At 43.7% G+C, this 13,769-nt stretch overlaps 1 protein-coding gene across 11 annotated transcripts in view; it reads left to right on the top strand.

Annotated features, from left to right (window-relative positions):
• The window catches only part of sgip1a (SH3GL interacting endocytic adaptor 1a), a 76,451-nt gene that overhangs the window by 29,214 nt on the left and 33,468 nt on the right, over positions 1-13,769 (top strand). For 5 of the 11 annotated variants that reach the window (XM_045687786.1, XM_045687794.1, XM_045687790.1 and 2 more), the window contains exons 1-6: positions 7,750-7,959; positions 9,856-9,928; positions 10,690-10,714; positions 11,288-11,353; positions 11,695-11,761; positions 12,414-12,598. In XM_045687786.1, the coding sequence (XP_045543742.1) occupies positions 7,929-7,959; positions 9,856-9,928; positions 10,690-10,714; positions 11,288-11,353; positions 11,695-11,761; positions 12,414-12,598 (447 nt within the window). In that variant the 5' untranslated portion in view covers positions 7,750-7,928. Of the gene's footprint in view, positions 1-7,748; positions 7,960-9,855; positions 9,929-10,689; positions 10,715-10,826; positions 11,080-11,287; positions 11,354-11,694; positions 11,762-12,413; positions 12,599-13,769 lie in introns of those variants that run through there. The other 6 variants (XM_045687789.1, XM_045687793.1, XM_045687788.1 and 3 more) reach the window with 4 other exon arrangements.

Raw genomic sequence — 13,769 nt, 5'->3', positions numbered from 1 at the left:
TGTGCAACAGCTTTTTTTTTTTTTTTATGGAATGGAAGATTCGATATAGGCCGATTAGTTTTTTTTATAATTTCTGGGTCAAGATTTGGCTTTTTCAAGAGAGGCTTTATTACTGCCACTTTTAGTGAGTTTGGTACACATCCGGTGGATAGAGAGCCGTTTATTATGTTCAACATAGGAGGGCCACAGAAAGCAGCTCTTTCAGTAGTTTAGTTGGAATAGGGTCCAGTATGCAGCTTGAAGGTTTAGAGGCCATGATTATTTTCATCATTGTGTCAAGAGATATAGTACTAAAGCACTTTAGTGTCTCCCTTGATCCTAAGTCCTGGCAGGGTTGTGCAGACTCAGGACAACGGAGCTTTGGAGGAATACGCAAATTTAAAGAGGAGTCCGTAATTTGCTTTCTAATGATCATGATCTTTTCCTCAAAGAAGTTCATGAATTCATCACTGCTGAAGTGAGAGCCATCCTCTCTTGGGGAATGCTGCTATTTAGTTAACTTTGCGACAGTATCAAAAAGAAATTTCGGATTGTTCTTATTTTCCTCAATTAAGTTGGAAAAATAGGATGATCGAGCAGCAGTGAGGGCTCTTCGATACTGCACGGTACTGTCTTTCCAAGCTAGTCGGAAGACTTCCAGTTTGGTGTGGCGCCATTTCCGTTCCAATTTTCTGGAAGCTTGCTTCAGTGCTCGTGTATTTTCTGTATACCAGGGAGCTAGTTTCTTATGACATAAGTGCTTATTTTTCTGCCCTTGTCTTTCTGCTGTGAATCTGGTGACTGAGCTCAGCCAAGAGCTGCTGCAAGTGACATTCAATTTAAATGGACTGGTATTTATGCGGCTGTGGAAGACCTTTGGGTTGCTCTTTCTGATTTATATGGTGATTTGTTGTGAAAGGAGGAGGATGTGGCTGGAATAGTTGGGGATTCAATCTCGAGGTAAAATGCTGTAGACTGGATTTATACACCTAACCCATCCTGTGCCCTGGTGTTGACCCATCCACCAGTCACAGATTTATAGGTCTAACCCATACTGTGCCCTGGTGTTGACCCATCCACCAGTCACAGATGTATAGGCCTAACCCATCCTGTGCCCTGGTGTTGACCCATCCACCAGTCACAGATGTATAGGCCTAACCCATACTGTGCCCTGGTGCTGACCCATCCAGCAGTCACAGATTTATAGGCTTAACCCATACTGTGCCCTGGTGCTGACCCATCCAGCAGTCACAGATTTATAGGCCTAACCCATACTGTGCCCTGGTGCTGACCCATCCAGCGGTCACAGATTTATAGGCCTAACCCATACTGTGCCCTGGTGCTGACTCATCCAGCAGTCAGTTCAATCTAATACACAGATTTCAACCAAAAAATAGTTGTTAACATCGTCATATTCTGGAATGCAGAATATGCTCTCTTCTAAATGATGACTGACTTATCTGCAGACACAAGTCATTGTTGTTATCAATAATATTATACATCTGTAAGGGGTGCGTAACTGGTGGCAGGGAAGTCAGATGCAGGAGAGCAGAACTTGGTAATAGCCGGAGCTGTTTAATAGTAAAAACCAACGGCATAAGAAAATACGAAATATGGGTACAATAACCCGACGCGCACCAGTCAAACATATGTGCACATGCACTTACAATAAACAATACCACACAAAGACATGGGGGGAACAGAGGGTTAAATACACAACACATAATGAGGGAAATGAAAACCAGGTATGTGGGAAAACAAGACAAAACAAATGGAAAATGAAAAATGGATCAGCGATGGCTAGAAGACCGGCGACGTCGACCGCCGAACACCGCCCGAACAAGGAGAGGCATCGACTTCGGCAGAAGTCGTGACAACATCTGATAAAGAGCGGCTGCTGATTGGTGTATGGAAAGCAGATGTTACAGAAAGTTGTGGAAATGTCAGCCTTTGGTGCATGTAATAGGGAGTGCCAGCTGTTAGGAGAACATAAGGACAGAGAGGCATTCCGGAACACCTTTTGTCCACACTTTGCCAGCTGTCAGTGTACTGCAGCCAGTTCTACCCATGATGACCCACTTTCATTAGTGTTCAGCCACACGTCATTAGCTACAGAATCTGTCTTATCAATGTGTGCATCCATTCAGCAACTGACAAATCCGGCACTGCGTGTCGTCGTGTTCCAGAGCCGTGTAATGTGCCGGATATTGTGTATGCACAATGTCTGTGAAAGGTCAGTGTGTGTGTGTGTGTGTGTGTGTGCGTGCGTGCGTGTGTGTGTGTGTGTACAGTAAGTGTGTCAGTCCATAGCAGCCACCTGGACAATACAGTAAGAGATCAGCCTTAGTGCATTGTCACACTGAGTAGGGCTTGTGGTGACCGAAGTCCGGTGGCCATTTTCCTGCCTCTGTCTAAGGCTGCGTTTACACAGGCAGCCCAATTCTGATATATTTCCACTCATTCCTCTTTAGACCAATCGGATCAGCTCTGAAAAATTGGTCAAAATACCAATGAGTGAAAAAAAGATCAGAATTGGGCTGTTTTGTCTCACTGTCTCTCTGTTTCCCTGTTGCACTGTCTCTCTTTTCTGTCTCTCTTCTCTCTGTCTCTTTGTGTGTGTGTGTGTGTGTGTGTGTGTGTGTGTGTGTGTGTGTGTGTGTGTGTGTGTGTGTGTGTGTGTGTGTGTGTGTGTGTGTGTGTGTGTGTGTGTGTGTGTGTGTGTGCGTGTGCACGCACATTTGTTAGTTCATAGAGTTGTATCTGCCAGACTCCTGCTGCATCTCTCTCCTGCTCCATCCTCACAGGGATGACTCAGACCAGCACAGGAGCCATGTTAAACCTCCTCTATATACCCATCCCAGCCATTATACCCAGCCAGGCCAGCCCAGCCATTATACCCAGCTCAGCCATTATACCCAGCCCAGCCATTATACCCAGCCCAGCCATTATACCAAGCCAACCCTAGCCATTATACCCAACGATTATACCCAGTCCAGCCCACCCCAGCCATTATACCTAGCCATTATACCCAACCATTATACCCAGCCAACCCCAGCCATTATACCCAGCCATTATACCCAGCCAACCCCAGCCATTATACCCAGCCATTATACCTAGCCATTATACCCAGCCAACCCCAGCCCTTATACCCAGCCCTTATACCCAGCCCTTATACCCAGCCATTATACCCAGCCATTATACCCAGCCATTATACCTAGCCATTATACCCAGCCCACCCCAGCCATTATACCCAGCCAACCCCAGCCATTATACCTAGCCATTATACCCAGCCATTATACCCAGCCATTATACCTAGCCATTATACCCAGCCATTATACCCAGCCATTATACCTAGCCATTATACCTAGCCATTATACCCAGCCATTATACCTAGCCATTATACCTATCCATTATACCTATCCATTATACCCAGCCATTATACCCAGCCAACCCCAGCCATTATACCCAGCCAATCCCAGCCATTATACCCAGCCATTATACCCAGCCAACCCCAGCCATTATACCCAGCCATTATACCCAGCCCACACCAGGCATTATACCCAGCCCACCCCAGCTATTTTACACAGCCAACCCCAGCCATTATATCCAGCCCATCCTAGCCAACCCCAGTCATTATACCCAGCCCAGCCAAGCCATTATACCCAGCCATTATACCCAGCCATTATACCCAGCCCATCCCTGCCAACTCCAGCCATTTTATCCAGCCCATCCCAGCCAACCCCAGCCGTTATAACCAGCTGTTATAACTTCAACCAGTAAAATGTCTCTTTGGATAGCTTTTGCTACAGCCTATATCAGAGGTCGACCGATTAATCGGCATGGTCGATTAATTAGGGCCGATTTGAAGTTTTCATAATAATCAGTAATCGGCCTTTTTGGACACCGATTATGGACGATTACATTGCAATCCACGAGGAGACTGCGTGGCAGGCTGGCCACCTGTTACGCGAGTGCAGCATCAAAAGGACCTTGTGGCTGCAAGGAGCCAAGGTAAGTTGCTAGCTAGCATTAAACTTATCTTATAAAAAACAATCAATCTTCACATAATCACTAGTTAACTACACATGGTTGATGATATTACTAGGTTAACTAGCTTGTTCTGCGTTGCATATAATCAATGCTGTGCCTGTTAATTTCTCATTAAATCACAGCCTACTTCAACTTCGCCAAATGGGTGATGATTTAACAAAAGCGCATTCGTAAAAAAAGCACAATCGTTGCACAAATGTACCTAACCATAAACATCAATGCCTTTCTTAAAATCACTACACAAGTATATTTTTTTAAACCTGCAAATGTAGTTAAAAGAAATTCATGTTAGCAGGCAATATTAACTAGGGAAATTGTGTCACTTCTCTTGTGTTCAGTGCAAGCAGAGTCAGGGTATATGCAGCAGTTTGGGCCACCTGGCTCGTTGCGAACTGTGTGAAGACCATTTCTTGCTAACAATAATTAATTTGCCAGAATTTTACATAATTATGGCATAACATTGAAGGTTGTGCAATGTAACAGCAATATTTAGACTTGTGGATACCACCCATTAGATAAAATACGTAACAGTTCCATATTTCACTGAAAGAATAAACGTTTTGTTTTCGAGATGATAGTTTCCAGATTTAACCATATTAATTACCAAAGGCTCGTATTTCTGTGTGTTTATTCAATTATAATTAAGTCTATGATTTGATAGAGCAGTCTGACTGAGCGGTGGTAGGCAGCAGCAAGCTCGTAAGCATTCATTCAAACAGCATTTTATTGCGTTTGCCAGCAGCTCTTCGCAATGCTTGAAGCACAGCGCTGTTTATGACTTCAAGCCTATCAACTCCCGAGATTAGGCTGGCAATACTAAAGTGCCTATAAGAACATCCAATAGTCAAAGGTATATGAAATAGAAATGGTATAAAGAGAAATAGTCCTATAATTCCTATAATAACTACAACCTAAAACTTCTTACCTGGGAATATTGAAGACTCATGTTAAAAGGAACCACCAGCTTTCATATGTTCTCATGTTCTGAGCAAGGAACTTAAACGTTAGCTTTTTTACATGGCACATATTGCACTTTTACTTTCTTCTCCGACACTGTGTTTTTGCATTATTTAAACCAACCATTTATTTGAGACTAAATTTATTTTATTTATGTATTATATTAAGTTAAAATAAAAGTGTTCATTGTTCAATCAGTATTGTTGTAATTGTCATTATTTCAAATATATATATAAATCGGCCGATTGAATTGGTATCATTTTTTTCTGGTCCTCCAATAATCCGTATCGGTATCGGCGTTGAAAAATCATGATCGGTCGAGCTCTAATATCAATGAGTGTTAACATTCTAGCTAACAACTGCTACATTGAAAATAATGATTTAGCATTGATCACAACCAAATATATTTGTAGCGACTGTTCAAGCAAGAATAAAAACATAATTGTAAGATTTTGTTTAGAAGTAATAAAAACATAAATCTATGTTGATTGTGTGCAGATGGCGATGGCTTTCTTACTGCCGCCAAGAGTCGCGCGCATCTGTACGTGACGTCAGTATGTTGTGTACTGAAAAAGGGTCTATTATATGATTCGTACAATAAAATCATATAAAATAATGTCACGGGACTTATGAGCATATCTTGTCTGCTAAATGAACTAGCCTATAGCATGGCGTATCGGAGATATGTTTATGTTAATTGATGGTCAATTACTATGCCGGCAGTCATTTGCATGACAATAACCGTCTGACAAAATGTCATGACCATCACAGCTCTAGTGACCACCCACACCTCCATAACTTAACACCTTCCTACAATAACTGCACCTGTCGGAGTGACTGATCACACACCTTGCAGCATGATCACACACCTTCCAAGAATAGGTTTGAGTTACCAGACACCCGTTTCTCTGCTTCCTCAGTGTGTGCCATGTTCTTCTACTTAGTATTCACAGGACACCTGTCTCCCCATCCCTGCTGCCTGTCTGTGTGGAGGGCCCTCCTGGCAGACAGCCTGAGTCTTGTTCACTGTGGATAAAGAATCTCTCCAGCCTCTCCAGCTCTCTCCCTTTAAAACAGCTTGTGAAACAGTCTCTGCTTCTCCTGACTAGAGTTAGCAATCTCCCTAAATGAGCTCAGTCACCAGCTAGGGGGAGAGAGAGGGGGACCGTGTGTGTGTGTGTGTGTGTGTGTGTGTGTGTGTGTGTGTGTGTGTGTGTGTGTGTGTGTGTGTGTGTGTGTGTGTGTGTGTGTGTGTGTGTGTGTGTGTGTGTGTGTGTGTGTGTGTGTGTGTGTGTGTGTTTTCTTTAAGATCATAGCTATTTTAATTATCCTCGGCACTCCAGGGATTCCCTGGTCCAGACTGCTGTAGGCTTTGGGGGTCTGAATCACAGTCAACATCTCCAGACTACAGTTAAACCCAGAGAGAGACACATGAAGACAGAAGAGCACACAACATTCACACTGTGTTGCTCAGAACACAGAAGAGCACACAACATTCACACTGTGTTGCTCAGAACACAGAAGAGCACACAACATTCACACTGTGTTGCTCAGAACACAGAAGAGCACACAACATTCACACTGTGTTGCTCAGAACACAGAAGAGCACACAACACTCTCACCATGCAGTCCAGACACACAGGAAGCCACACACAAGCACATAACTCACAGGGTAGCTGAGGTACAGACATCTAGTAAAGCACAGCAATAACAGAACTATTGTAGAGAGTAGCATTGTAGATCACCTCAAACTGTCTTATCTCAGGAAGTTGTTTTGACAGGTCTGATTCGTTTTAGGACTTGTTGTTTGGTTTGGAATAGATCTCCAGATCTAGAAACCTGTTGGGGGATTGAGAGAAACAGTAACAGAGCTGCCTTAGATGAAGAGATACCAAGACATACCGAAATGGAATGCTGAAAAGTAGAAAGACAGAACTGCCTGCATGCTTCACTGCAGACGAAGATGCCTCCCTTTTTTTTTTGCAGTGTGTATTCTTTGCTCCCTCTCAGTTGCCCAGATGCCATCCATAGTTAACTATTTTTTACCCCCTCCATCCTCTTCCCTCCGCCCTCTTCCCGCCTCCCTCTGCCTGCTTCCTGTTCCTGTCGTTTGAGTCAGGCGGCACTCCAGTTCCTGGTCTCTTATTGGCTGGGAGTTCATGTGGCCCCCAACAGGGTTTTACCTGGGACCAAAAGGGTTCTACCTGGAACCAAACAGGGTTCTTCAAAGGGTTCGCCGATGGGGACAGCTGAAGAACCCTTTTAGGTCATTTTTTCTAGGATTGTAGCAGGGACAGAGGAAGCAGTTGAGTCTGGGAATGTGATAGAGGCAGGGTGAGACTGTGAAAGGTAACCTCAAACCCAGCGGGGACATAGGCTGTGACAGAGGCAGGAGCAGGTACTGACAGTTGCCCAGAAGGACAGTGGCAGGTAGTGACAGGTCTTCACAGAGCCTGTAGACAGACAGGAACAGGTACCTAAGATACTGAAAATCTAAGGAGGAAGAGACAGACAGACATAGGGGCATATTTTAACTCTTGTCACGTATCTCTTGGACTTCTGGCAGTTTCATTTTGCATGCTACAGATGAGGCATGTTTAGACTGTGCCTTGGGAGATTGCATGGAGATTGGCCTCCTCCCTGTGCTGGGTTGATTATTCGTTCGTCGACTCTGGCATTTGTTGTTTATTCATGAGTTGAGTCACTGGTTTTGAATTCAAGCACTGGCCTAGAGGATAGGGATAAAGATACTGTACTGTGTGTGTACGTGTGTGTGTGTGTGTGTGTGTGTGTGCGTGCGTGCGATACTACTTCGTGCAGACACACTCTAAGGCTCTGGTTCCCCCGCTGCGTGTTGCACTGTACTAGGAGAGGTGGAGGTGTGAGACGACAGGCAGAGACAGACATGGCAGAATGACAAGGCTGGAATATAGGGACCAGAAATGCAGGGAGATAACTGGACATTCATTTTGGGTAAGAATGGATTGGAGAATTGTGTACAGTAGATTTATGATAGTCCTACTCCCTTTGAAATAGTCTACACAGAAAATTTGAAAATATGTCCAGAAGGTTATGCCAATTTCAGTCTCTGTGTAAGAGGTACTTAATCTTAAAGGTCCAATTCAGCCATTTCTGTCTCAATATCAAATAATTTCTTGGTGACAATTAAGTACCTTGTTGTGATTGTTTTCTACAAAAATTGTCAAAAAGAAACAAAAATAGCTTCTTAGCAAAGAGCAATTTCTCAAGCAAGAATTTTCGAGGACTGTCTGAGTAGGGACTTTAAACTGACAGCTAGTTGTTTTTGGCAGAGAATTTTGGGACTCTCTTTTTTTATTGGTCTATTAACTAATTTACCACCTGGTGATGTAAAAACAGGCTGAGATTTTCAAACAGCTCTTACACTAAAATGGCATCATCATTTTCACAGTATTGTTCCAACCTTATTGTGTGAAAATATATATAAAACACAGCAAAATCAAATTTTTGACTACACTGGGCCTTTAACAGTTGCTGTACTGTTTTAGTATACTGTTCCAAGTCATTTCAGTCGGCTCCAGTCTCTTTGGTCTGAATATGGAGGAAGAGCAATTAAGTTTGCTTCCCTTCTGAGTTCATGTTTTAATAGGCTGGTATCATGGCAGGTTACAGATATAATGAAGCAGAATCGTCTTGATTTGTGTTTCCTGAGAGAAAGGGACTATTTTCCCTGCTGTAAAGGTAGATATCAGCCATTCTCTGTTGTACTTTGTAACATAATAAGTGAGGATGAAGTGTAGACAGAAGTAGTTGCCAGGTTCCTTCCTACTCATTGGCTCTAATATGAGTTACTGTATGTCTGTTGATGATAGTGTATTGATTTAGCCAGTGGACTCATTTAGCCAAAGGACTCATTTAGCCAGAGGACTCATTTAGCCAGAGGACTCATTTAGCCAGAGGACTCATTTAGCCAGAGGACTCATTTAGCCAGAGGACTCATTTAGCCAGAGGACTCATTTACACAGAGGAATAATTTACACAGAGGAATAATTTACACAGAGGAGTAATTTACACAGAGGAATAATTTACACAGAGGAGTAATTTACACAGAGGAATAATTTACACAGAGGTGTAATTTAGCCAGTACTAATTTATCCAGAGCAGAGCCAGTATCAGAGGAAGGGGCCTTGACAGATCAGTGATCAACAGAAAGGGATCCCTCTGCATTGGCCATGAGGACCGTTTGAGATGTGAATGAATATCAACCTTCAAAGAGCATTCTGCTACTCAATAATAGATGAAAAGCTCAACCTTGATCCACAGGTCTGGGCCTCTGTTCTGACACTGGAGAGTATAGCCAGTCTGGAACTCTATGAATACACACAGATGGACACAAACACAGACACAGACACACACAAACACAGACACACAGAAACACAGACACAGACACACACAAACACAGACACAGACACACACAAACACAGACACACACAAACACAGACACACACACAAACACAAACATAGACAGACACCCACAAACACAAACAAAAACATAGACGGACACACACAAACACAAACACGGACACACACAAACACGGACACACACAAACACAGACACACACAAACACACACACACACACACACACACACACACACACACACACACACACACACACACACACACACACACACACACACACACACACACACACACACACACACACACACACACACACACACACACACACACTGCTTGTTGATTTTGTGTGCTCGGAACTTGACTGTGTGTGTGTGGGGGTGCGTGTGCGTGTGTGCCATCTGTGTGTGGGACTGTGTTTGATCTGTTCTTCACACACACTTAATCATCTCTCTCCTTTGGTTTGTCCTCAGGATTGAAAAAACGTACCAGGAAGGCCTTTGGGATACGGAAGAAAGAGAAGGGAGACAAGGACAATGACTCCACGTAAGTCAACCAGTCAAACTTACACTTGCTCGCACGCACACACACACACACACACACACACACACACACACACACACACACACACACACACACACACACACACACACACACACACACACACACACACACACACACACACACACATACACAAACACAGCAGTCATCCAAATATGATTCCACTGGCTGTGGATGTTCCATCGAGGGAGTTGAGGTTCTATTGACCATGAACGTTCCACCTGAGGAGCTCTACAGTTTGAGACGTAATGTCCGCTCATGCGATGACTGTTGCCTTGGCAGCTGTAGGCTGTGCCCATGCCTCTGTGAAACTAACTGTAGCTGAGGCTCAGCACTGGGATCAATCCCTACCTGGCCCAGGCCTTTTCTCTAATTCTGTTTGGGACGTATCGATTCACCTCACAGGGTTGTATGTGCATGATAGCTTTTCATTTTGATTCATGACTCCTGAGATCTGATAGGTGGGTATGTTGCTGTGTGTGTGTGCGTGCGTGCCCGCCTGCTGCCCGTCCGTCCGGGTGTATGTATTTGTGTGTGGGTGAAGTTTTCCCTGAGAAAGCCCCAATAGACTGTGATATTCCAGTAAGCTGCTTTGCTAATTGGCAGTGCACTTCAGTTTGAATATAAACTATTTTATTATATGGCGAGTGGATTTCAAGATCCTTACTTTCTCTTTGTCCCTGTCTCCATCCATCCATCCCTTCTTCCTTCGTTTTTTCTCTTTCTCTCGCTCTTTTTTTCCTCAGGGGGTCCCCTGACAGAGATGGGGGTGTAAGTATCCCAAAATCATTCATGTTTTATCTAATGGATTAATCAGACAACTTGTTCAGCTGAGAAATAGTCCATAATATCTTAGTTTGTTACCTTTTCAATAAAGAAGTTTGTCATTGCTGGAAGGAGAAAGACATAACTGGCTATTTACAAGCTTGATTTACTACTGTCATTTTAAAACTCTCAGTCCTTTAGGAGAATCAACACTGTAACATTACACTGTCCCTTTTTAATAGACTCTAGACTATAGAATCAAATGAAATGAGTCTATTGAATAACTTGTTAACTGTTGCATGATTTTTATTGTATTTGTGTTCTCTGTGTTGTCGACCGTCATCATTCAGGATCCTCAGCAGATTGAATCGGTATTGAACACTATGCAGTCCCCTCTAGCGTAGGATAGTTACTCTACTACCAGACTTCACTAGAGCTTAATGCACCTAGTTGCCCTATAGGTGGCATCGCCATCAAGTAGCGCTAGCCAATCACTCAATAGTATAGAAGTGCATGAGTTGAGTATACATAATTCTGATTGGTGGGATTCATTGTGATGCGATGTTGTTCTGTTTTCAGTCCCAGAAGAAGTCCAATGGAGCAGCTGTCAATGGGTTCTCTGGAGAGATCGACTGGGACAGATATGTAAGGAATCAGCATTCTACCCTTTGAACAAGCTCATATAGCACATGATACAAAACAATCAATCTATTTTATAGAGAATAGATTTTCTTCTGACCCATCTGTTACTGTTTTACTGTCGTTTCTTAACATTCTGGGGGTATGTCAACGTAGCATCAGGGTTGGGCTCAATTCAATCAATTCAGAAACAGATACAGTATGTAAGTAAAGCAAAAATCATTATTTTACCCTCGTAACAAGCACATAGCACATGATTTTCAGTTAAATTCCTGAATTGACTGAATTGAAATGGAATTGAGCCCAACCCCGATTAGCATGGTGTAAATATGGTGTGTCTGTTTCAGAACACCCCTACGGTGGACGATGAAGGTTACAGTCTCAGGCCAGATGAGGAGGAGGGGCCAGGATCAGATATCCTTTGTATCTACTATACACCCTAATAGAGATAGACATTAACTACATCACACGACGTAGTATATCTCTGTGTGCTAGTCTGTATCAGTTTGTACTTGTTTCTGTCGGTATGTCTGACTGGCTGAATTAGTGAATGACTGTCTGACTAGATCAGAAACATTTAGTATTCAGCCCACCACAGAACTAGTCTGGCAAACACCTAACTGTGAATCACGACAGCCAGGCCATCACAGTACTGTCAAGCATCATCTCATCTCAACTCAATAACAAACAGACAGACTACTGGGGAAAAACTGAGCATCACTTCAACTCAATAACAGCTAACGGCACGCTCCCTGGAATTACTATGTAATGATTAGTCTGATATTTATGGAACCTACTGTTCTGTGAGGAGATTGTACAGTCTCCTGGTTGTATGCTGTAGTATATGCTATTTGGCAGAGATTTAGATATATAAACACGCTCTGGGGTAATGTTTATCCTAGGTACAGATCTAGGATCAGCCTCCCCTCCCCCAATCCTAACCTTAACCATTAGTGTGGAAAATACTAAACTGACCCCAGATCAGCATCTAGGGGCAACTTCACTCTACTCCTATCACCTATGACCTTCAGCATTGAAACCATTGCTGTCCTTAACGGCGACCCACCTGGCCCCAAACCCCCCAAGGAACACTTCTTCTCCTCCAGCGAGTCAGAGGGAGAGGAGGACCACCGGAAAAAGTTTAAGATCAAGATCAAACCGTTACCAGCGGAAAGTGCCAACTGTTTGGCCCCATCAGTAGATGAACTTAAAGCCTCCATAGGCAACATAGCTCTGTCTCCCTCTCCTCTGGTGAGTACCTCCCCCCTCTGCCTTCACTGCTCTGTCCTCACTGGGGTCATGATGTCACTTCCTCTTCATGTTACTGTGTTGTTATGGAGTAGAACTATAGAACTGTAGATCTCTAGAATGTGTTTGAACTGTTGTATCTGTTTGACTGTTCTGTTGCTCATTAGGGAAGTTCTTCCCACGGCTCACAACACATTTCTTTCTGTATATGTCTTTGTGTGGTTTTCTGTCTCACTGCATGTTGTTTACGTTTCTTTTCTTCTCATTACCCCATGCATATGCCTGTCTGGGAGTGAATGATAGTATCTCAGAGCCAATTCCATCCATATCCCTGGAATGACAGTGAGCTAGGGAGACATGCGTTAGTTTACCCTCTACTACACAACTGCTGATGGTAGGGAGGTTGGGGAGAGAAACCAATTACAGTTATCCCATTGCCAACAGTGGGGTGTTTGAGTCTCCACCACAGGGCTGGCTCGAGGCATAAGCCACATAAGCGGTCACTTAGGGCCCCAGCCCAGTAGGGGGCCCCGAACCCTCCCCAAAAATGTGTTTATTTATTTTGTCTTTTAGTAACTCAGTTGGGGTCTCAACTTACTGTTGAGCGTTAGAATAGTAGAATGGTGCAAGTTCGAAACTATCAGCAATTTTTCTATTATTATGTCAAGACACTTGACAGCCATGTCAGCTAACAATTTTTAGATTGGTAAATTAGTCTAGCCAGCTATCTAAATTTGTAGTAATCATGGCCGAATACCGACTGGTCACGCAGGCCACGTGCCCAGGGTCCCTGACCTCCGGGGGCCCCCAAAAGACTAGAGCTGGCCCTGCTCAGCCACTTTGAACTGGAGAGAGATCTTAGCTGATCTAGGGTCAGATTCCCACACCACAATAACAATGACAACCCATGAGATTCAAACACTCAAATTAAAAGCCTCACTTAACCTCAAAATAGCAGTGATCCAAACATGAGAGCGGAGTGGGAGGGAGAGCTGTTGAAGGAGTTTCCCTTTGGGATGCCCCCCTGCCTCCTCCACCCTCCCTCTTCCACCTCCACCCTACTGTACCTCTAACTTTCTAGTTGGGACAGTTAGCTCCAGTGTCAATACTGGTGTAAATAATTCAGCCTGGAAAGTGGGCATTCACAGTGAGGTTCTGTCCTGTACATACGCAA

This window comes from Salmo salar, chromosome ssa10 (genome assembly GCF_905237065.1).
Source record: "Salmo salar chromosome ssa10, Ssal_v3.1, whole genome shotgun sequence".
Taxonomy (NCBI): domain Eukaryota; kingdom Metazoa; phylum Chordata; class Actinopteri; order Salmoniformes; family Salmonidae; genus Salmo; species Salmo salar.
Note: the sequence above shows the minus strand (reverse complement) of the source record. Positions and strands in the feature narration are given on the sequence as shown.